A 24,741-nucleotide genomic window follows, 5' to 3' on the forward strand; every position below is an offset into this window, starting at 1 on the left:
CATGTGAAGAGTTGACTCATTGGAAAAGACTCTGATGCTGGGAGGGATTAGGGGCAGGAGGAGAAGGGAATGATAGAGGATGAGATGGCTGGATGGCATCACTGGCTCGATGGATGTGAGTCTGAGTGAACTCTGGGAGTTGGTAATGGACAGGGAGGCCTGGCGTGCTGCGATATTTGGGGTCGCAAAGAGTCGGACATGACTGAGCGACTGAACTGACTGACTGACTGAGTCCTTGGAATGGTGAAATCTATCCGGGCCCCTTTTTGAAACAAACCTAGACCCTAAGAAACTGAACTGGTGGATGATAGTGATCTTTAGGAAGTAACTTGGAATTTCTGCTCTGTGGGTACATGGTAGGATTGAACTTCTTGGTCTGTTAGTGGTTGGTTGGGAACATGTGACTGATCATGGTCAGTGAACTGTGAACCAAAGTAGCAAGTGTCTTTTCTGGGCTCAGAGGATTTAATTGCTGGTATGATGGCACCCCACTCCAGTACTCTTGCCTGAAAAACCCAGTGGATGGAGGAGCCTGGTGGGCTGCAGTCCGTGGGGTCGCCAAGAGTCAGACACGAGTGAGCGACTTCACTTTAACTTTTCACTTTCATGCATTGGAGAAGGAAATGGCAACCCACTCCAGTGTTCTTGCCTGGAGAATCCCAGGGATGGGGGAGCCTGGTGGGCTGCCGTCTATGGGGTTGCACAGAGTTGGACATGACTGAAGTGACTTAGCAGCAGCAGCAGCAGCAGCAGCATGAGATCCCATAGAACTTTCATTTCTTTCAGTGTGGTAAGGAGAAACTTTCAACATGGCTGTTCCATTAGCTTGATGCTTTGAGTAACTATGATGAGCAGAGCTTAACTCCCAATGGATATATAGCATGAGAGAGAAATAGTCTTTGTCTTATTTCAGAGTTTTGAGATTTAAGGATTTGTTGTTAATGCATCACACCTTGCTTGTAATGACTGATGCACTAGAGGGATGTTTGTTTGCTCCTTCATTGCATTTTTAAATAATCTTCTGAAGTCTCACTTCCCTTCCTTTCTTCCCCTGTTCTGTTCATATTTAAAGTCACAGAATTTCAAAGTTAAAAGAGAGCATAGAATTTACTCAGTTTTAGTCCCAGTTGTAAATTGGACCACCCACTGCAATTTTTTTCTTTCTCCCTCTAAAAAAGTTAAAACAGTCACAACTCCTTACTCTTCAACTCCCCCACACAAAAAGCATCAAGAAGCCCCCTGTGCCTCAATATATATATATATATATATTTTAATACACGTGTTCTTAAGTGGAGTTAATTCCCTAAGTGCCTTTCATGTTGAGATTGTTTTTCTTTTTGTGAGAATACACCTGCAGAACAGTAGCATTGAAAGGGGAGGTGGAAATTGTACCATGCCTACTTGAGGCCAATTATTTTGCTTGAAATGGGTCTTTTCTCTGTCAACAGTGGTGAATCAGTGATTCACACCTCTGCCATCTAAGGATGAGAGCAAATAGCAGCCACTTTAAGTTCCCTTAGATGTCTTTGTAGCTTGATGAAAGTTTTGTGGGAAAGTCTGCAACAGTGAGTTAGAAACTGTTATAACACTTAAGGTGCTATTATATTTTGTAACTGCCTAAGAAGTTTGTAATTAATGGGAAATGTTTACATGGTGACATATGTGGGAACCTTCAAGTTGTGAACTTTCAAAGGCACAAATGTGCATTTGTGTGTCCAATTATGTAAGGTAGTTCAGGTGTCTGGTGTACATTGTCATGTGTGCATTTTCTACAAGTGGTTGTGCTTTTGTATACTTTACTGTACAAAGTACTGAGTACAGTACCTTTACTTCAAGGTCAGGATATCTGGAAGCAAGCATAAAAGCAGTGATGATATAACTGGTTCTACTGTGCTTTTCAAGGTACTGTACCATAAGATTAAATTTTTTTTCTTATTTTTTGTGTTTATTTTTTATGTATTATTTGTGTGAAAAGTATAATAAACCTATTATAGTATGGTACTATGTAGCCAATTGTGTTGGTGGGCTCCTAAGCTAACTTGGTTGAACTTACAAACAAATTGAACTTACCAATGCACTCTGGTAATGGAATTCATTTGTACCTAGTGGACTTACTGTATTTAGAACAGCAGCGAGGGGTGAAGCAGAAAGAACACTGGTGAGAAATCAGGGTTCATTAGTATTCTGTGCCGAGTAGAACAGTCATCCTTGTTTTGCCTAACACGTGAGGCTGTGGTGAGGATTAGGTTAGATAATAATTGTGGAAGTGCTTTGTAAGCACTACAGAACTCAGTTATCTAAATCTTTAAAGTGTGCATCTGGCTTTTCTTGCTCATCATGGTATTCCCAGCCACTGCACGGTCTTCTCTATGTCTGCATTGGACTCTGTGCTATTACTTTTTTGTCCCAAACCAATGTAAGTGCAGGGCTTAGCTCCTTCTCTATTCCACAGAATGTCTAGCTCCACTCAGTATTTGTGTGTGTGTGTGTGTGTGTGTGTGTGTGTTTGTGTGTATTTAATAGCTTTATTGACTAGCTGAAGAATCACAAGGAGAGATTGCATGGCCTCCTACCCAACATTCTGCTATCCTGCTGGTTCTTTTCTTCTTTTTGTTCTTATTTTCTTTCCTTCCATCCTCTTTTAAAAAACCTGAACCTTTCTCTCTTCTGAAGAATTTCGTTTTGCTCCAAACTCAAGTCTCTCTTTTTTGCCCCCAGGCACTTGTAAGAATATTTTTTTCAAACAAATGTTGTCCCCATTCTTATTTAGATACCTTAATACCTAAGTTAACATACTTTTTACTGTAGATATTCATACAATTTTATGTTATTTTATTAGACACACAAATATATTAAAACTATTTTTGAATCTTCTTGACAACTTGCATTTCATCAACTTCTTAGTTCTCTTGTGGATCAGCCCCATTCTTGGTGTGTAGAGAGGGGATAAAATTGATTAACATGATATTTTACCTTGAATATAAGATGGACATTGGAAAATGAAGAAATAATAAATGATTTTTTTGTTGATTCATCATCCTTCAAATCATCATTTAGCACAGGCTGCAGAGTCAGACAGTTCTGGCAGCAAAACCCAGATGGGCTTGCTTATAACCCACATAACTTGGAAAAGCCTTTTTGCCCACTATGTCTCAATTTCCCGGTATATAAAATAGGTTATGAGGATTAAATATGATGAAATTAAATTGAATTCTTCATAATATTTAGAACATAATAAATGACCGATATATGACTTTTTATTATTTTCTCCAGTTTCTTTAGGTTGCTAAACTTGAAATAGTTCCACAATAAGAGAAATTAAGATCCTATAGAATCAATTACTTTCTACTGGCTAGTAGCCCAAAGTATAGGAATGTCTAACAATTAAAGCTCTGTTTAATAGTTATAACTAAAATTCCTCTCCCAGAATATATGACAGATATAGGTGGATATCTGGGTGTGAAAACACAAGTTTTAGGTGTATACTTCTCACCCACAAGATAAAGCAGCCTGTCTTAATTGCACTTTGTTTGAACTGATAGAGGAAGCAATACCAGCTGGTATTCAGGAGACATGACTATTCATGTGGCCCTGGGTGGTGACCTGAGTTCTTTGAATCTCTGTTTTCATGTCTGAGAGCATTCTCTTTACTCTCTTCCATCCTTAAAATGACCCAGTGACTTGCAGTGATCCTTTGGTTCCAAAATATGATTCCTATTACTGCTTTGCCCTGAGGAGTGCCAAAGCAGCCCTTTCTGTGTATTTTCTGGAAGTTGGGTTTGGTAGCTTCTTGGCACAAAATTGTCACCTTTGCTGTTAGTGCTCCTGCTGCTGCTGCTAAGTCGTGTCAGTCATGTCCAACTCTGTGCCACCCCATAGACGGCAGCCCAACAGGCTCCTCTGTCCCTGGGACTCTCCAGGCAAGAACACTGGAGTGGGTTGCCATTTCCTTATCCAATGCATGAAAGTGAAAAGTGAAAGTGAAGTCGCTCAGTTGTGTCCAACTCTTAGCGACCCGAGGGACTATAGCCTTCAAGGCTCCTCCGTCCATGGGATTCTCCAGGCAAGAGTACTGGAGTGGGGTGCCATGCTGTTAGTGCTAGTGAACTACAAAAGACATTCTATTTAACCATTATTAAAAAATTGACAGTTAACAAATTATGATAAAACCATAGAATATTATACTTACTGGGAATTAGTGATCATCTGACCCCTTTTCTATGCTCAGTTGAGAAAACTCAGTCTCAGAAAACTGAGGTGACTTCTTTAGGAGCTACAGAAGTAATCTAATAAAAGGCAGGAGTGTAAACACTATTGCAAAATTGAAACAAAGTGGTTTGGTAATACAGAGGGGGAGGAGATATATTTTGGCTGGAGGGACTGGGGAAAGCATTTGACCTGGCACTGTAGGAAGGATGGGATCTTACTAAAGTATTGGGAAGGCAAGAGTAGATAGTGTGAAGAAAGGGAAGCTAGTGAGGCAGTGTTGAGAACATTGGAGGGAAGATGTGACGGCATCACAGTGGGAGGAGTGCTGGGAAGGGAAGTGACAGCCAGTGTGGAGAATTTTGAATAATAAATGATGGAGAGCCACTGAAGGTTTCTGAGGAAAGGAGTCAGGTGTCAGCAGGAAAGGAGAACTCCATAGCATCTCCTTGTTGGTACTCTCACAAACACCTTTGAGTCTGGGCTTTTAGGGACTGGAAGTTTTGGGGCAAGGGGAAGGGACACTAATATCTCAGAATTGGTTGTGGAAGAAACTGATGACTAACTAGGTAAATTAATCTAAAAATGCTGATTCAACTAAGTAAAGAATATAAAGATAATATTATGAACCTATGGTAACCATGAGAATGTGTTTTATAGATATTTCACAATAGGGAGTGTGATTAACCAAGGGCGTTAGCTGCGGTACTTGAGATGCATTGCTGCACTCATGCTCAGGTTACTTTTCCCATGAGCTGCTTTCAGTCGGTGATGACATAGCCCAGAGACTGAAACATTTCATTCACGGGAGAGTCAGGGCTTCTCTGATGACTTGAAGTGTCCCCAGTGGCTCTGCCGATTCCTCTTTAGACTGCACAACAGTCTATGATGTTTCTATCCACCCATCTTCCCTCTCTCCTTCATTCAGGGTCAGACTTGCATTGCTGTTCAGTGACTCTTTCAGCCTTTTCTTGCACAGATCTCTCTCTTTCCTCTCATGCAGTCATTTTCCTTAATAAAACCCTTGCATATTTAATCTCATTCTAGCACCTAAACTGAATTAAGTAGAATCTAATCTCAGGATTAGAGATTAGAATCTTAAAATCAATCTTAAAGGAAATCAACCCTGAGTATTTGTTGGAAGGACTGACGCTGAAGCTGAAGCTCCAATACTTTGGCCACCTGATGCGAACAGCTGACCCATTGGAAAAGACCCTGATGCTGGGAAAGATTGAAGGCAGAAGGAGAAGTGGGCAATGGAGGATGAGATGGCTGGAAGGCATCAACGATGCAATGGACATGAACTTGGGCAAACTTTGGGAGATGGTGAGGGACAGGGAAGCCTGGCATGCTGCAGTCCATGGGGTCTTGAAGAGTTGGACATGACTTGGTGACTGAACAACAACAATCTCAGAAGCCTTTGTTTTAGCCTTATTGATCCATGGTCTGGTCATAAGGCAGACTGGACCAGAAAGTGAGGTATGTTGTGTGTAAACATATTCTCCCTCTTGGGAAATAGCCAAAAGCTCTGTACAAGGCGTTGCAGGCCAGCAGCAACATCTTCCAGGATGAAAAACCAGTTATGAAGAAGAATCTTCTTTTGCCATCCTCATTATAATGTGACTGCTGGATTATAATTCAATTAAGTTTTGAAAACCTTTATTACTTGGAATTTTGTTACATATGATGGTCCAATAGTTTTATTTTTCAAATATCTTTATTTTTCTGCAAATATGACACATTTGGCTTTGAGGGTGGAAATTCAAGGACCAATCATCTGGAGAAGAATAGTTCAAATCAGAAGTTAGTAAAGGGAACCACCACAGGGAGAGATTTTGCAAGAAGATGGTAGCTAGCTAACATCCTTCTCAGGAGAACAAACATTCTACAGCAAGAAATTGTAAGACTGAACCTAAGGAGGAATTTGGGCCTTAGGAGGGGAAAAATTCATGGATTAATCTCTGAAAGCAGTGTTTTTTTGAGAAGCCTCAAACCAATGTTTCCAAGATTTAATGTGCACAAGAATCCTCCAGAGAATTTATCAAGACTATAGATTGCAGTGGAGATTCTAATCCAGCAGGTCTGAATTACAGTTACATTTTATTCAGGAATCTGCACTTCTATAAACTCTCTGAGATATTCTAATGCAGAAAATGTCTGTGGGTCATAGTTTGAAACAAACTATCTTAGATGGTTTGTTTATCTAGGATACTTTCAGGTTTCAGGATGTACAGAGGCAAAGGAACAGACTTGAATGAGTCTTCCTTAATCAATCTCAGGCTCTGGATATGAACTATTTATGTTTAAAAAATGCACCAGAATACTTGGAATGATTTCAAGTGATTATCTTCTTTCTAAACATTTTCAAGAATGTAAATTGAATAACAATTTTGTCCTAATGGTATTATTCCCTGCCACCCCACTGATTCAGCATCGACCTGACAATTGATTCTCAATCTTCCACTATAGAAATAGAATAATAACCATAGTCATTTCACTGGGTAGTGGTAATGATGAGTGAGTTATGAAAAAACAATTAGGGCAAAGCTTTGCACATTACAAAGCAGGGACTGGCAAGCTTTCTGTATTTACAAACTTTCTGTAAATATTTTAGGCTTTGTGAGCCATACTGTTTTTGTTAGCAACTACTCAACGCTGTCATTTCAGCTTCAAAGCAGCCACAGACAATCAGTGAAACGGAATGGCTGTGTTCCGGTGAAACTTCATTTACAGATCTAAGTAGTGGGCTGGTTTTGACCTACAGGCAGTAGTTTGCCTACTCTTGCTATAAAGCCTTGATAAATTCCATTCTATTATTATTACTAATATAATGGCTTGTAAGTGATTTTTAATAATTAGCAAGGTAATTGGTTTTTAATTGATAACTGAGTATATATACCATATACACTTTTTCAAAGGAATCTGCTTATAGGAGCAATGAAAAAAAACAACAACACCTGTATTTAAAGGCTGGTATCATTTCAATAGCCTTTAAAGAGTTTCCACTGACAGGATTGCCATCACATTGTTCTGGGCACTTGAGAAAGAAATCTAGGCCAAGTGAAGAGTGGTGACCCCAAAGGCTTTGGAGGAATAAAAGGAGAAATTTGTCTAAATCTTGAATCTCTGACCTTTCTGCTATATTTGAAGGTCTTGTTCTGGGCTTGTGACATGGTTTAATCTCCCAAAGCACAATTTGTAGAAATAATGGCTGTGATGAATGTTTTATAACCAGATATTTATCTATTATGTTGCTCAATATCTATTGACATTGAATTGCTTGTGACATTTTTAAAGTTCAGTTCTAAGCAAATGTCTGTCTCTCCTAACAAGCTGGTATGCTTGCTTTTATCAGATGACAAAGATTACATACTGTTTTGCTTTTTGCCTTGGTTATTAGTTAGTTAGAGCTAAATACAAGGCCCAGTCATTAAAATACTTTTCATCTACTTGGGAAATATACTTTTTTCCCCTTAACACTTGTTTTTTGAAAATGTAAATGATTATCTTTAACGTTATTATATAAGCATTTATTTTGTTGTAAATTCCTTCAAATTTTAGACCTAGCTAAAATATAACCCAAATATTATAAATAAAATTAATCAGATCTTATTTGTGAGAAGACTATTGTTTTCTACGTAAAGGACCCACAAAAGTAATACATATGTGATTATAAATAGAACTTTAGTATTTTGTTAATAGTAGAGGTTTTTGTAAATAAGTATTATGGGGCAAGGTTATGATATTCAGTTCTGGAGTCAGGCAAACCTGAGTTCCAATTCCAGCTCCATCACGAGATGGATGGCCCTGGGCATGTTACCTAACTTGAGTCTCAGTTTCATAGCCTGTAAAATGGGTACAAGAGCTGCACCCATCTCATGCAATTGTCGTGAGAATTAAATGAAATAATATACACAATGTGCACATTGTTATATGATAAGTAGTCTCTCTCTCAATATATATATGGTAAATACATATTATATGTATGGTAATATTATAAATACATCTATCTGTCTATTATGGTATGCTTATTTTTAATTTTACAGCAGTGTCTCTATCAGAATATAGTGAAGTGAAAGTGTTAGTTGCTCACTTGTGTCCAATTCTTTGTGACTCCATGGACTGTAGCCCGCCAGGCTCCTCTGTCCATGGAATTCTCCAGGCAAGAAAACTGGGGTGGGTAGCCATTCCCTTCAGAAGATCTTCCTACCCAGGGATCAAACCCAGGTCTCCCGCATTGCAGGCAAATTCTTTACTGCCTGAGCCACCAGGGAAGCCCTTCAAAAATATAAGACAAATATAAGAAAAGTGGCTGTTTGCTCAGCTTTTAATGTGAGGCCCTAAAAACCTGTCCGAATGTTGCTGTTTTCTAAGTCTATCCTCTCACTTTTTTTTTTTCTCCGGTATTTTTGAGTGATTCTCCATGAAGCAAATGGAGCCTGACTTAACATTTGAGAACTTTGTGACCAAATAAAGTTTGGCTAAGAGGATTATCAAGAACAACATGCAGAAATTTAAATATTTACACATTGTTTAAATTTTCCAATAATTTAAACCACGGGTGCTTTTCATCCTGTGTAATTCTACTATTTTTCCACATGGCTCTCCTTTATTCAGGCTTGGCAGCACTATTCAGCCAGTGTTACTATATTGATTTTTTTTTTTTTTTGGAGAGTCTGGTGAGTTTGAGGGAAGGATGGATGGCAAAGAAATTTCATGACACAATTTTGGTTTTATACATTTTATACCTAATTCTTCTAACTCTTTCTCTCTCTGTGTTTTTTCCAACTCTAAAATTTAGACTTTAGATTTAATATTTTTTCTTTTAGTTTTTTTTTTTTTCTTTAAGAGGTACTGACTGCTATTAAAACTTAAAGCATTATGCTGATAGATTAAAATCACTGAAGTTGGGAGAAAAAGGCCACCACAACAGCAAGAAGCCCCAGGATTTTCAGTAGGAAGGAAACTGGGAAAGTTGATGAGGTTTTGATAGCCCGTGTCTTTAAAGGCTTCAGTATCCTTCGTTTCTGGGTGAAGATGGCATTCCTGGCTCCATTCCACTGCCCAGGCCCAACCAGGCGATACTGATAGGGGTTGCACGGCCCAAAGTAGAGTTTCACAGCCAGTTTAGGATCTTTTAGCAAGAGAGAAAGGATGTCTGGCTTCACACCTATCTCTACAGCGAGCTCGTCCAAGTATTCGATGTGATTGGTCTGCAGTATCTGGCTATTGCTCTCTCCAAAGCTTAATGTAGAAAAAAAGACAGTCACAAAATATTCTAAGTTATATAAGAACATTAGGTATTCAATAGCTGCTGAAAGAATGGAGAGAGGAATGAATGAATACATGAGTTTTGAATGACTCTGGTGGCAAGTGTTAGTTTATTTCATCAGGAGACCCACATCTCAAATTGAGAGTAGGATATAAAATAAATAAGTCTGAATTCATGGAAGTTCTAGGAATGTGATGGGATTTATAACCATTATTATTATTTGGTATTTAGCAAGCAGCTACAAATCTTCTGGCAAGTAAAACTAGTCAGGATTGTTGCAAAGATTCACCAGATTACAGATGAAAGTGTAGCTCGGTGTCTTGCACAGAAGAGATGCTTAATATTTTCTTATTAAATTATTAAAGTATCTGGCACTCTGGTTGGCATATAATAGATGAATTAGAACTTGAAAGTGAGATAATCCCTACATGTGATGTAAGGCCCCCGAGTAAACCTTCCAATATACTTAATCACTTATGGAATTTTGTGGATTCCTTATGGAATGGATTCTTAATGGATCCTTAAGATCACTTATGGATTCTACTGTGTCACAAAGTATAAATCCTCAACTTTCATTCCATATCAACTCCTTTCTAATTTGCTTTGATGGGAGTTCCCCCAGCTAACTTTCCAGAGATACTCAGGCTACTATCACCACCACAGTGTGTGAGAAGATATAGAATCTAACACAGGCATCATACAAAACAAATGAAAATATGTCAAGGAAAAATGTTCTTGTTTGGTGAAATGATTATTTTTAAGAAGTTGGATCTTAAACTAGCATATATAAGAATCACCTTGGAAGAACACAAAAATATGAATTTCCAGTCTCATCCAGATTTTGATTAGGTTGGTCTGGGTTATGTCCCAGGAATCTGCATTTTTAAGAAGCAGTTAGGTGATTCTTGTGAGCAGTTCAATACTGTTCTATGTAAAGAATTTAAAAAAATTCTTACAAGTCAATTCTTCTTTTATTCCTCTTGATAATGTCTTCCATCATAGTTCTCTCTGAGGGCAAGGTACATAAGCCTAGAAAATAAAAGGTTGGTTGAGCAGTTGGTTTGAATCAGTATCATTGCCTTATCTAGTAATTGATTCTTACATGTAAATTTTGGCCACTGACCCATGTTAAACCAGTCAGGGAGGCTGTGCTGTTGAACTCCAGTGTGTGCCAGTCACATTGAGTTCTGTGTAATGTTGCCCAGGATTCACCAGACTACACTATGGACTCTGAGGTGGGGTGGTGGCAGTTAAGAGAGGAAGCTGGAGAGGGAAAGTGAGCCTAAGAAGCCAGGGAGCTGTGCCAGGTGGCTTGAGCTCCATTCTGAAGGTGGTGGGAAGCCGTGGGAAGTGACCTGATCAGGTTTGCCTTTTGGAAAGATTCTCCTAGGCGTTGAATTTTGGAAAATGGGTTCCAGGGAGGTGAGTTTAAAGGAAGCAAGACCAGTTAAGAGGCTGTGAAGTAAAGCAGATGAGGGAGAGAGTGGCACAAGCTAGGGTGGGGCAGTGGGGATGGAGAAAGATTGATGTGAGTTCTCACTGTGTGCTTGGGGGTCCATCTGTGTCACAAGTGTCCCTGGAGCTTCAGACACGCTGAAAAATGGTCAGTCTCTCTGGCAGGCTACAGTCTATGGGGCTGCATAGAATCCGACATGACTGAGCAACTAACACTTTCACTTTTTTTGGCTCCCTGGGGGCTCAGACAGTAAAGAATCTGCCTGTGGTGCAGGAGACCCAGGTTTGATCCATGGGTCAGGAAGATCCCTTGGAGAAGGGAATGGCTCCCCACTCCAGTATTCTTGCCTGGAGAATTCCATGGACAGAGGAACCTGGTGGGCTACAGTCCATGGGGTTGCAAAGAGTCGGACGTGACTGAAGAACTAACACTCCCTGGATATGGCTAGTCATCAGACATCTCAGATTCAATGAGTCCAAAATTGAGCTTATCACTGAAGTCCTCCTGCTTAGGCTTGCATACTCTTCCACATGCCTCCCCTCATCACAACACCACTTTCAATCCAGTTTCCACTACCTGAGATCTGCAAGTCACCTGTGATTCTGCTCTTTTCCTCTAATTTTTCTTCTTGGAGCCAATTATTATGTCCTGCTGGTTTTATCCTTAACTATTTCTCTTCTCCACGTTGTCTCTTTGCCTGGCTGAGGTTGTATCATGTTTTAGTATAGACGATTACACAGCCTTCTCACTAGTCTCTGAGACTCTATTCCTTTTGCCTTTCAAATCTATCTTTCACACTAATGCTGAAATAATCTACCAAAAATGTAAATCTGATAATGTCTGGTCTTTACTTAGAACCTTTCATTGGGTCCTCTGGCAGAAGAGCTTTCTTAAGTGGAGACTCTAGGTCCTCAGGCCAGACTTAATCAGGGTTCCTAAGGGTCCACTGGATGGTTTTGGGTCTACCAGCTAAATTTGGGAAGGGGCTTCAGGTGGCTCAGCAGCAAAGAATTTGCCCACAATGCAGGAGACGCAGGTTTGATCCCTGGATTGGGAAGATCTTTTGGAGAAGGAAATGGCAACCCACTCCAGTATTCTTGCCTGGGAAATTCCATGGACACAGAAGCCTGGCAGGGTACAGTCTATAGAGTCACAAGAGTTGAACATGACTTAGAGACTAAATAACAACAAGAAATTAGGAAAGAGCTGATCTATATTTTGTATTCAAGCTTGTTGCTGCTGTTGCCCCTGCTAAGTCGCTTCAGTAGTGTCCGACTCTTTGCAACCCCATGGACTGCAGCCTACCAGGCTCCTCTGTCCATGGGATCTTCCAGGCAAGAGTACTGGAGTGGGGTGCCACTGCCTTCTCTGAAGCTTGTTAGTGTGCCTTAAAAGGTTCCTCTGTTTTGGTCCCTTGCTCTCTAAGAAGAATCTTTCACCCCTCTCTGCCTCACACCCCATGTTCTAGGAATATCAGATAGCATGTAACTCTCCATCTATATCACACCTGTGTTTTCACTTAAGGGTTCCTTTTTCTGCACCTGGCAAACCCAACTATCTAGGAGTCTTCCTTGACCACATGCCCTTCCTCAGCCCCACTCTGCTGTTGCTCAGCACCGTTTCTCTTCTTTCCAAATACTCCATGCATTCCTCTGACAAAGCATTTGTCTTACTATCTTGAAATGATCCGTTTAAATTTGTCTCTATGCCACCAAGTTCCAGCACAGGGCTGAATATTCAATAAATTTTTGTTTAGCTGAATTGAACCCTGGGATCAGGGAGATAGTCTTCTGAGAAGTGCAAAGTGCTACACAATGCTCAGAGAGAAATATTTCAATAATTTTATAGCTTTGTAGGGATCTGTGAGGTTGAGGTGCTTAGATATTAAGAGTTAATTTGAAGTTAAGTATGGAGTAGGCCCTAGGTCTCTTGATTTGCACATATCCCAAGGAATTTATAAACATTTTATAGGCAAAACTTGGAGTCATAGATGTCTTCCTTCTTCACTGTTCTCTCATTAGTCCAACAAAAAGTAATATGTACTTAACACTATGCCAATTGAAATTCTCTGAATTTTCTAGTATTTTAAAGGAATGATTATGGATATTTATTCTTGTATCCCAGTATTGGTTATTTTTTGAATTCTCTGCTAATTTTTTAGGATGCCAGTTTTGTGAGAGCAGCCAAGGTTGGAAACCTTCTTTTTGGCAACCTCCTTTTCTAAACTTGTTTTTGAGCAAAGTCCACCAAGTGTGAAACCCTCAGCCACTCACCTGCCTGCTAACCCACTCACTTACCTTTGAAAACTCTGGTTACCCAACGAGCTTGAAGTTCAATAGTTGGGAAAATGGAACCTAGGGGCTGGATGAGGCCAATGCATGCAAGAGTTGACTTCTCCAGTTGAGGAGGGAACATGAATTTGTACAGCGAGACCATATTATTCTCTACTTTAACAAGATCTTCAAGGAAGGGAAAAGAAACAGTATATCCTGTTGCAAAGACAATGATGTCAATGTTCTCTTCCACTGTTCCATCTTCAAAGATGGCAGATGTTTCTGTGAGTTCTTTCACTCTTGATTTCACCTTGATGGCTCCGTAGAGTATACGACTTGGAAGATCATCATTTACAACAGGCTCTTTAACGAGGTATCTGAAACACACAGAAGAAAACACTCAGAAAGGAGTATTTAATGAGGAGTTTTGAACTCTGTTAATATTTTATGGGGTTGGATCTGAGAAAAGAGTGGTTTCTGAAATATTTGTAAAACTTTCTAACTTGACTGTCTAACTTGGCCTACCCCAAGCTTTACTCTCAGACTTTATTCTCATGTCACATGAGACTTTATTCACATGTCATATATCTCTTCCTTCAACAAATAAGGAAAACATGCATGTAGATGATGTGGGCAAAACACATTGCAAAAAAAGAGACATCCTAAGGATTTAGACAAAATGCCAAAGGCTGTGATCAATTCCCGAGTATTCCAGTTGTCATTATCCTGCTGATATTTCCACTGTTGCTTTATGTTTTATACCTTTAATTATCTTGCTGTTTCATTTAATCTCTATCTAATCATAAGTAAGGAAGAAAACATTTGTTAAATTCCCATCAGTTTTGAAACTAATTAAGAGATTAGTGTGAAAATTAATGCACAGAATTAAGTTTGGGGATATCTCTTGATCTCGAATATCCATGGATAGCATTATAACATGAATAGTGGAGCAAAGTCTGGTTACATGTCTAGAATTTCCTTTTTTTTTTTTTAGATTTGAGAACCACTTAAAAAAAAAAAAAAGGCTGCATGGCATATATATCAGATCTCAGAATACAGCAGCCACATTGCATTTGTTTAAAGACTGCAAAGCTCGCCTGTTCTTTTTTTTTTGGCGGGGGAGCGGGGAAGGAGCCTGTTATACTTTGCTAACTCTACACCATAAGAGTTCTTCCCATGGGTAGCTTTTGAGAACATATTCATTGCCTGTTAATCTCCAAGATATACATCACTGATCTTATGAATACAAGCAAAAAATATGGCTGTTTATTTTTCTTTATTTGATAACAGGCTCCTGTAGAATTTGGATCAGTTTTCCCACCCCACCCTCTGAAAGGAAGGTCACAATCTCTTAAAACAGCCTTTTTCAATGTTGGATAGCTCTGGGTATTAGGAAGTCCTCCCCCGATCCCAGTTCTACTCTCTGGAGCAACTCATATTTATACTTCATCTTCTCAAATATTAACTTTTTAAAAGGCATACAAAATGAATCTGGGATTCAAAATCTGGGAGCTATATGGTACCCATACTGTTAGGTTGTGGTCTGAACTACCATGTTAGTGATCTGGCTCTTTTCAAAGAGAAACCCTTCTGACAACCCTGATTATCAATGAGTATACCATAAAAAAGGAAAGTAACTCTACTTGTTTTGAGGGATAAGGCCATAATTTTCATGGTCGAACCATTGATTCATCCCATTTTCCATCATCCATTTTACAACTATTCGTGGCACGGCATTTCGGAGCTGGGTTTTAAACCGGGTGTGGTACACTGAGTCCCAGGGATAGCCATCTTCAGAGATACGACTTATGACCCAGGAACCATGTCTGGTGCTGATAAACACCTGGTGAGCAAAAAGGAATGCAGTTCACATTAGGGCATCATCTTTTTTGGGAGGAACCCACTGTGTAGATAATATATCACATGTATGGCCCCAGAACTGGCTGAAATGCTTTGTCTTAAAGACGATTGACTTCAAAGTGAAGGATCTTCTAGTTTTCACTGCTCTGGGTCAGCTTTATTGTACAAGTGGTGCCCAGAGGTAGTTATGCTGATAGAGGAAGACTACCATAGTCTTGAGAACTTCAAGGAGATCTGAGAAAATCTGGGCTAAATCAACCATAAAACCCACAAATCTATTTTTACATCATGGTTCAATACGTCTTCCCTCCTCTCAGTTTTCTATCCAACCCAAGTTGTTTTTATAGCAAAGGTATACAATTATAATCCAAGGAAATATGTATGATCGCAGCCTAAAAGCCAGATTTTTAACTTTGAATTTATTTTAAAAACTCAGAGTTTAAAAATCTAACCTTTATTATTCATAGATATTACTTTATATGGAAGTTAATATGGGAAGTAATCAGTTATATTAATATATATATACATATATTTATTCTTTTTCAGATTCTTTTCCCATATAGGTTATTAGAGAGTACTGAGTATATTTCCCTGTGCTATACAGTAGTTCCTTGTTGATTATATATTTTACACATGGGCTTTTATTTTATATCTAGTAGTGTGTTTGTGTATATATCAGATGTATTCCTTACCTTGTATACTCATATTGCCCTTGTTTTCAAGATGTACATTTAAATCTCTTTTCAAGTGTATTTTACCTTGTTTACTGTTACTTCTCCATTGACCAAGTGCATATTTCATTTGCTTCTTAAAATTTTGCATGTCAGTACTTTTACATGCCAGAACTCTGTGAGTTCTATTGTACAAGGACTTGATAAACACATTAATACTCCCTTGTAAGGAACTGATTGACTTAAGAGTTGAAGACTGTGAATTCTAGATCGAGGACTCTGGATTCAGACTACCTGGGTTTGACTCCCAGCCTTACTACTTACAAGCTGTGTTGCCTTGAGTGAGTTACTTCAACCTCTCTGTGTCTCTGTTTCTCTCTCCATAAAATAGGGGTAGTAGCAGTACTTGCTTCATAGAATTATTGTACCAATTAAAGGAGATGATACATGTAAAGGACTGAAATTGTTGCTTGGCTAATGACAGGTATTGCTAGCTATTATTATTTTGTAAATTTAGGCTGGAGGAGTTTCATGTAGTGCCTCATATCTGGAGTGAGCCAGAATTTGGAAGCAAATTTTTCTGGGTCTCAACTCCTTAACTTGTAGAGTAGCACTTGTATAAAATGGTGTTGAATTGTTGGTGTGTGTGTAGTAATATACTTAACATCCTGACTGTTTCTGCTGCTATCCTTTTGTTGGCTTAGCCAATACTTTGGCTAGGTATTAGGTAATGTACTTAAATATTTCTATGAAGTCTTTTTCCATTACTTATCATCTGTCCTTCTTCTTTAGGGCTTCCATGGTGGCTCAGTTGGTAAAGAATCTGCCTGTAATGCAGGAGACTTAGGTTTGATCTCTGGATTGGGAAGATCCATTGGAGAAGAGAATGGCTATCCACTTCAGTATTCTTGCCTGGAGAATTCCATGGACGGAGGAGCCTGGTAGGCTACAGTCCATGGGGTCACAAAGAGTTGGACATGACTGAGTGAATAACACACTTAGGATCAATCCATGTTCACACTGGAAGCTCTGCCTGTTTTATTCCCTTTCTTTCTCTGTCACCATACCTGCAGCAGGGGAGTCTAATTTGGCTAGCTCCACTAGCTGTATCAGTGTGATATGTCTGAGGATTTAGGATCAGATGCATACTTCAGGCAAAGGACCAGAGATTTGGGTTTTGGTGGGAAAGTGTATGGATGACTCAGCACCATCACACAGCATTTTGAGTGGATGGTTGGACTGTGGCATAACAAGTCATATAATTATGAACATGAACTTCCTTTAACAAAAGCAGGGCACACTCAGGACTAAGGTGAGTTTAGACTGTAATTTTAAGCTTTGCAGGTGCACCTGGTTCTAACTCTTACCTACACAGCTCCTAGAAAATCTCTGGTAAGCCTTGTCAAAGAAGGATTGAGAGTGCATTACTCTGTGTAAGATATTTTATCATAATGATCAATTATGTTATTAATCTAATAAATGTTGGAAAGACTATTTAAAGATTAATGAGCTGGAAGGCACACAAATATAGCTAAGGTGCTTACTTAATACTGAATCTAGCATGATAGACAGGCTGTTACATGACAAAGCCCATATGAGGAAATATACTCTTGCAATCTAAGATCTTTGGATCAACTGTTCTAAGTCCAAATCACTGACCTGCAACATGTAGTGGTCTAGTATGGAGCTTCACTTAGTTGACGGCTAGGTCAGCTCCTTTCATCATACTCCCTTCCTCAAGCTTGTCAGGTTTTCCAAACAGTAAGGGGACTGAACTTGGCACCTCCCCGACCTGAGCTGGCTTTTCTCCGAGCCTTTACAGTTACTGCCTCTTTACTTGTTCTTCACATGAAGGCCTTAAAACTTTGAAAAATGAAAAGTGGTTTCCTTTCATAAATAAGGTGAGGACCTCCTGTGTCTAGTACAACTCTTTCTGGTGTTAGTGACCTGCTCTGTCCTCAGGGTGGTAACTCTGACAGGTCCCAGTGGAACCCCTTCATTAACCTCCTGGGGAAGCACCACGTATGTTTATCACATTTGCTATTCAATATCTGAGCCCTGGAGCTTCCTTGGTGGCTCAGTGGTATGAATCAGTGCCTGCCAGTGCAGGAGATGCATGTTAGATTCCCGGTCCAGTAAGATCTCCTGGATAAGGAAATGGCAACCCACTCCAGTGTTCTTGCCTGGGAAATCCCATGGACAGAGGAGCCTGGAGGACTATAGTTCCATGGGGTCACAGAGTCAAATATGACTGCCCAAGAACCACAACAACATCTGAGTCCTGACAGTGTGAGTCTCAGCATAGGGCACTTTTGGCAGTGGTAGACATGGCCACAGTAAGTCCTGAGTAGCCAGAAGATGCCAGGGTAAAGAGGCCCGTGTAAGAGTGATAGAGCCCCTGGAATCCAGACCATGTTGAAAGGGCTTGCTGCGGGGAGAGGAACCTAAGCTATTTTCCCATCTTTGCCTAGGCCTGTCCTTCTAAAAGGGATTTAGTTTCTGCTATTCCCAACCATCTCTGTCAGCATCATTTGCATCTTGTAATGTTTGACGCTTGCAGCTAAGCTGTGTCATTCCTGAACAGGTGCAAAGATAACAGTGGTCGGAAGGCCTCAGGAAGCACCTAAATATTTATGATCTTGTTCGGGAGTCTTACTGTCTATTTAATCTCTCTTTTTTTAAAAAAATGATTCTTGGGAACTATGGATTGTTTACATTTCAAATAGAATTCAAATATGCATTTAATTTCTAAAAGGCACTCCTCCAAAGATGAGCAAGTCAACTCATAGAAGCCCCTGGGTAGAAACAAGGCCTCCTGTGCTGAATGTTGTCTGATCCAAACTAAAGAGAGAAGTCCAGAGAAGTAAAATGTCTTGCTCTAGGTTACACAGCTGATTAATGGCAAAGCTGGGAGATTGACTGGCTTCCTGATTTCTAGATTTCCTATGATACCACACTGGGCAACCAACCAACTAATCAACCAATTTTCAAGTAATGGAGCCTTGGTTATATGGCTGTGATTTTCTACTATGCCCTTCCCTTTTCCTCTCCTCCCCCCCGGCCCCGACCCCTAGCAGACAAGGTAATCAGGAAGCATGTTACCTGAGCAGCCTTCTTACACAACTCAACTGCAATATCTGAGGCTGAGTTTCCTATTCCAATCACCAAAATGCGTTTCTTTTCAAATCCCTCTGGGTGCTTGTATTGGCGGCTATGGAAATATTGGCCTTTGAACTTCTGGATACCTTTGGGGGTGAAGAAAAGAGAAATCCATGAACTATGTCAAGTTAATTTCAATAAAACTGCACTGTCAGCTTTTCCTTTCTGGGATCAATCATTTGTTTTGTTATTTCCCCTCTTAGGGAAGTTACAATATTAAGGCCAACTGGCAAACTCAAAGTATGAAGCATGTAAAAAATGTTAGGTTAAGCATATGGTGAAGTGAAGTGAAAGTTGCTCAGTCGTGTCTGACTCCTTGCAACCTCTGGACTATACAGTCCATGGAATTCTCCAGGCCAGAATACTGGAGTAGGTAGCCATTTCCTCCACCAAGGGATCTTCCCAACACAGGGACTGAATCCAGGTCTCTTGCATTGTAGGTGGATTCTTTACCATCTGAACCACCAGGGAAGCCCAAGCCTATAGCTCAGCACCAAAAAAGTTGATTTCAGAGGTTGCAGCTTAGGTATTTACTAGAGGACAGATGGTTTTGATAAACAGAGCAGAGTCAGGTATTGATTTCCAGCCATCCATTATCCTATTTTGGACTATACAATGATACTTCAATATCACATAGCATATATTCTTTTAAATGTTTCTTAAACATAGTATTAAGTGCTATTATTGTAATTGCATAATAATTGGAATAATATTCATCTTTCTTATTTTGCAAAAGCAAATAAAAACTAAAATAAACTAAAAACAAGGCACATTTAAGGCAAAGGATAGTTTCCACATTGCAGTAAGTCAGCAACTTACTGGATGAGCCTTTTTAATTAATTTTTTTACTGAAGGATTACAGAATTTTGTTGTTTTCTGTCAAACCTCAACATGAATCAGCCATAAGTATACATATATCCTCTCCCTTTAAAACCTCCCTCCCATCTCCCTCCCCATCCCACCCCTCTAGGTTGATACAGAGCTCCTGTTTGAATTTCCTGAGCCATACAGCAAATTCCCATTGGGTACCTATTTTACATATGGTAATGTAAGTTTCCATGTTACTCTTTCTTTACATCTCACCCTCTCCTCCCATCTCCCCATGTCTATAAGTCCATTCTCTATATCTGTTTCTCCATTGCTGCCCTGTAAATGAATTCTTCAAAACCATCTTTCTAGTTTCCGTATATGTGTGTTATAATATGATATTTATCTTTCTTTTTCTGATTCACTTCATTCTGTATAATAGGTTCTAGGTTCATCCACGTCATCAGAACTAATTCAAATGCATTCCTTTTTATGGCTGAGTAACATTCCACTGTGTATACGTACCACAACTTCTTGGTTCATTCATCTGTCAATGGGCATCTAGGTTGCTTCCATGTTCTAGCTGTTGTAAACAGTGCTGCAATGAACAATGGGATACATGTGGCTTTTGCAACCCTGGTTTCTTCAGGGTATATGTCTAGGGCTGGGATTGCTGGGTCATATGGTGATTTTATTCCTAGGTTTTTAAGGAATCTCCATACTGTCTTCCATACCAGCTGTATCAATTTACATTCCCTCCAACAGTGCAAGACCATTTCCTTTTCTTCACACCCTGTCCAGCATTTATTGTTGTAGACTTTTTGATGATGGCCATTCTAACCAGTGTGAGGTGATACCTCTTTGTGGTTTTGATTTGCATTTCTTTAATAATGAGCAATGTTGAGCATCTTTTCATGTGTTTGTAAGCCATCTGTATGTCTTCTTTGGAGAGCCTTTTAAAAAAATTTTGTTTTTAATTGAAGGATAATTTGGAGAAGGCAATGGCAATCCACTCTAGTACTCTTTCCTGGAGAATCCCAGGGATAGGGGAGCCTGGTAGGCTGCTGTCTATGGGGGTGCATAGAGTTGGACACGACTGAAGTGACTTAGCAGCAGCAGCAGCAGAAGGATAATTGCTTTGCAATATTGTGTTGATTTCTTCAATACATCAATATGAATCAGCCATAGGTATACATTTGTTCTCTCTCTCTTGAACCTGCCTCCCATCTCACCCCTCTAGGTTGTCACAGAGCCCCAGTTTGAGTTCCCTGAGTCATACAGTAAATTCTCACTGCCTATCTATTTTGCATATGGTAGTGTATATGTTTCCATGTTCCTCTCTCCATTCGTTCCACCCTCTCCTTCCCCCGCCCCAACCCATATCAACAAGTCTGTTCTCTATGTCTATGTCTCCATTGCTGCCCTGAAAATAGGTTCATCAGCACCATCTTTCTAGATTCCATGTATTTGTATTAATATACTATTTATTTGTTTTTCTCTTTCTGACTTCACTCTGTATAACAGACTCTAAGTTCATCCACCTCATTAGAACTGACTCAAATGTGTTCACTTTTATGGCTGAGTAATATTCCATTGTATGAATGTGCTACAGCTTCTTTATCCATTCATCTGTCGATGGACATCTAGATTGCTTCCATGGACAGGCCTTTTTGAAGATAAACATCTGTGTCTTTTCCCAGGAAAACAGGACCTTATTAAAGTACTTGTCTTTGATGATGGGTTGCCTGAAAGAGCCTTTAGATCATGTGCTCAGCTGCTTCAGTCACCTACGACTCTGCAGCTCCATGGACTGTAGTCTGCCAGGCTCCTCTGTCCATGGAATTTTACGGGTAAGAATACTGGAGTGGTTGCTATTTCCTTCTCCTTTAGATCATATGAGTTCTCAAAGTGTTGGTCCCTTGGCCAGCAGTATTAGCGTCACCGGAGAACTTGTTAGAGATGCAAATTCTCAGCCTAGACCTACAGAGCTGGAAATGCTAGGGATGGAGGCTAGAAAGTTGTGGTTTTAAAAGTCCTCCAGGTGATTCTGTTGGAAAGTTCCATTGCTTTAGATCAGGAAGCCTCAGTCCGGGTTGCATATTGAAAATCACTTGAACAAGTAATTGACCTAGGCCTACCCTAGACCAGTTGAATCTTTGAAGGTCATTTGAACTTTAAAAGCTCCTCAGGTGGTTTGAGTAATGTGGGGCTTGGACTGAACCACCCTATTAAATGTTTTCCTAAAGGCCTTGGGAAGGAAGTGTGCTCTCTTAGGGAGAGGCCTGGGAGGGGCCATCTTCCCCTGTACTCCTCGCATCCATCACTATCCTATAGGAGCACTGATGTCCAGAAACTACCCCCAGTAACTCTGGCTGTGGGGATGGCTCTGTGGAAGTCCCCAAAATGAAACAAAGTCACAAGTGTTTGGCAGGATAGAAAAAGGTCAGGGTAAGCTTTTGTTATTGTTCAGCCTCTCAGTCCTGTCCGACTCTTTGCAACCCCATGGACTGCAGCACACCAGGCTTCCCTGTCGTAAGGTAAGGTATATGGCTGAAAGCATCTCTCCAACAGAAAACCAACTTGGTTGAAAATTCTCTGAAATTCTGAGTAACATTTAGTAACTTTGGGGGAGGCTGAACTTTGGCTGAACTCTAATAATGAAGACCTGAAGGGCTCAAAAGAAACAAAGATGGTATTTGGAGTCTTTCATGTTTCTGGCTCTATCCTGATTTTAATATTATGCTGAGTTGCAGTAGCTAGCCAGTTTTGCTGTCAATCCAGCCTGAACATTAAATACCTGGACACCTACTCCCAAAAGCTGGGGCTCTGCACAGGCCTCACCTGGAAATGACTCCAGTGGGAGATGAGGAAGGATGTGATGGCCGCTGCAGACCATGACTCCGTCAAAGACAGCGCTTTGCTCCTTGCCATTGTTCTTGGTAACAACCACCCACTGGCCAGAGGATGCAAAATCTGGGTGTTTTTTCACACTGAGGACGGTTGTCTGGAATCAAACACAGAGAAGGCATCATCGAGAATTACTCTGGCATAAAAGGGGCCTTATCCAGTGCCCAGGAGTGGGTAAGGGTAGAGTGCAATGTCTGGCTCCATTGAGATTCCATTTGAAGCCATTTCAAGCCACTTAAGGCAAAGACAGCTAAGTGCGCCCTGCTGCTTCTTCCATGGCACATGCTACCAAGGATGTATTGCTTTGTGTGAGAGGCCTGACTTAGCAGTGGGAACCAGCGTTAAGGACTGAATAAGGAGAGAGACTTAGAAAATCACGGCAAAACTCTGGGCAAGATACAAAATACGTGTTCATCATTCAAGTGATCACACAGTCAGCATTTATCACAAAACTTTTGTGTTGACCTCTTGCAGACTCAGTGTTAGAGAAGATATTCCATGAATAGTGCCTGGCACCGTGACAGCACTCCATGAATGGTGAGTTGTTCCTATTTATTTTATTAAAGGCATCATGTGCTTTTTGAAAAAAAAATTAATTTATGTTTGGTTGCACTGGGTCTTCATTGCTACTCACAGGCTTTCTCTCATTGTGGAGAGTGGGGGTTACTCTTCATTGTGGTGCATGGGCTTCACGTTGAGGTGGCTTCTCTTGTTGCTGAGGATGGTCTCTAGGGCATGAGAGCTTCAGTAGCTGCGGCACATAGGCTCAGTATTTGCAACACACAGGCTCAGTAATTGTGGTGGATGGGCTTAGTTGCTCTGTGGCATATGGAATCATCTTGGACCAGGGATCAAACCTGTGTCCCTGCATTGGCAGAGGGATTCTTATCCACTGTGCCACCAAGGAAGTCTGCATCATATCCTTTATTTTGCATATTGTTGTTTACTAGTGAGTGCGAATTTTTTTTTGGTAATATTTATTGTTACATTTGCACAACATTTCTTGCTTTGTGAATTGTCTGTTCATATCCACTCATTTTTTTTTTTTTAATGTAGTGTGTGGGCTTCTCTTGCAGAGCATAGGCTCTAGGAGCGTGGGCTTCAGTAGTTACAGCATGTGGGCTCAGTAGTTGTGGCTTGTCATATTTATTATTTTTAAAATGTCTTGCTAGCAATACATTTCATACTCTCATTTGGATTAAATAATTTACTGGTTTATTGACTTTTTGTAAATGTTGTTTGCTGTGTGGAGGTTTATGGATTTTTGAAAGTGTATATAAATGTTGTGTTTGCTGTATTTAAGAAGCAATGTCAAAGGAAGTGAAGAGTTTCTCCCAGATGAATGGCATGCATCCCTCTTGCTGGCAAGTGTTTGAGCCCCTTTTACATGCTTTTCAAAATTTCAGATATTTTTCAAAATGCTGTGTTGGCAATTTTGAAGCTTTTACAGTTTTAAAAAATGTATGTGGAATGTTGTGAAAAGGCTACAAAATGTCTGGGTATTTTCAGTTGAAAGATTTCAAATTTGGACCTAACAGAAGCAGAAGATATTAAGAAGAGGTGGCAAGAATACACAGAAGAACTGTACAAAAAAGATCTTCACAACCAAGATAATCACAATGGTGTGATCACTCACCTAGAGCTAGACATCCTGGAATGTGAAGTCAAGTGGGCCTTAGAAAGCATCACTACAAACAAAGCTAATGGAGGTGATGAAGTTCCAGTTGAGCTATTTCAAATCCTGAAAGATGATGCTGTGAAAGTGCTGCACTCAATATGCCAGCATATTTGGAAAACTCAGCAGTGGCCACAGGGCTGGGAAAGGTCAGTTTTCATTCTAATCCCAAAGAAAGGCGATGCCAAAGAATGCACAAACTACTGCACAATTGCACTCATCTCACACACTAGTAAAGTAATGCTCAAAATTCTCCAAGCCAGGCTTCAGCAGTACGTGAACCGTGAACTTTTAGATGTTCAAGCTGGTTTTAGAAAACACAGAGGAACCAGTGGTCAAATTGCCAACATCTGCTGGATCATCAAAAAAGCAAGAGAGTTCCAGAAAAACATCTATTTCTGCTTTATTGCCTATGCCAAAGCCTTTGACTGTGTGAATCACAATAAACTGTGGAA

General features: G+C 40.0%; 1 protein-coding gene across 2 annotated transcripts in view; it reads right to left on the bottom strand.

Moving 5' to 3' along the window:
- Positions 1–5,837: 5,837 nt before the first annotated feature.
- Positions 5,838–24,741, bottom strand: part of FMO2 (flavin containing dimethylaniline monoxygenase 2) — a 44,340-nt gene continuing 25,436 nt past the window's right edge. For both annotated transcript variants that reach the window (XM_070385309.1, XM_070385310.1), the window contains exons 4-9: positions 22,546–22,708; positions 18,841–18,983; positions 14,851–15,050; positions 13,232–13,584; positions 10,435–10,507; positions 5,838–9,450 (exon numbers count right to left, since the gene is read on the bottom strand). In XM_070385309.1, coding sequence (XP_070241410.1) covers positions 9,105–9,450; positions 10,435–10,507; positions 13,232–13,584; positions 14,851–15,050; positions 18,841–18,983; positions 22,546–22,708 — 1,278 coding nt within the window. In that variant the 3' untranslated portion in view covers positions 5,838–9,104. The remainder of the gene's footprint in view (positions 9,451–10,434; positions 10,508–13,231; positions 13,585–14,850; positions 15,051–18,840; positions 18,984–22,545; positions 22,709–24,741) is intronic.

This window comes from Bos mutus, chromosome 16 (assembly GCF_027580195.1).
Source record: "Bos mutus isolate GX-2022 chromosome 16, NWIPB_WYAK_1.1, whole genome shotgun sequence".
Classification (NCBI taxonomy): domain Eukaryota; kingdom Metazoa; phylum Chordata; class Mammalia; order Artiodactyla; family Bovidae; genus Bos; species Bos mutus.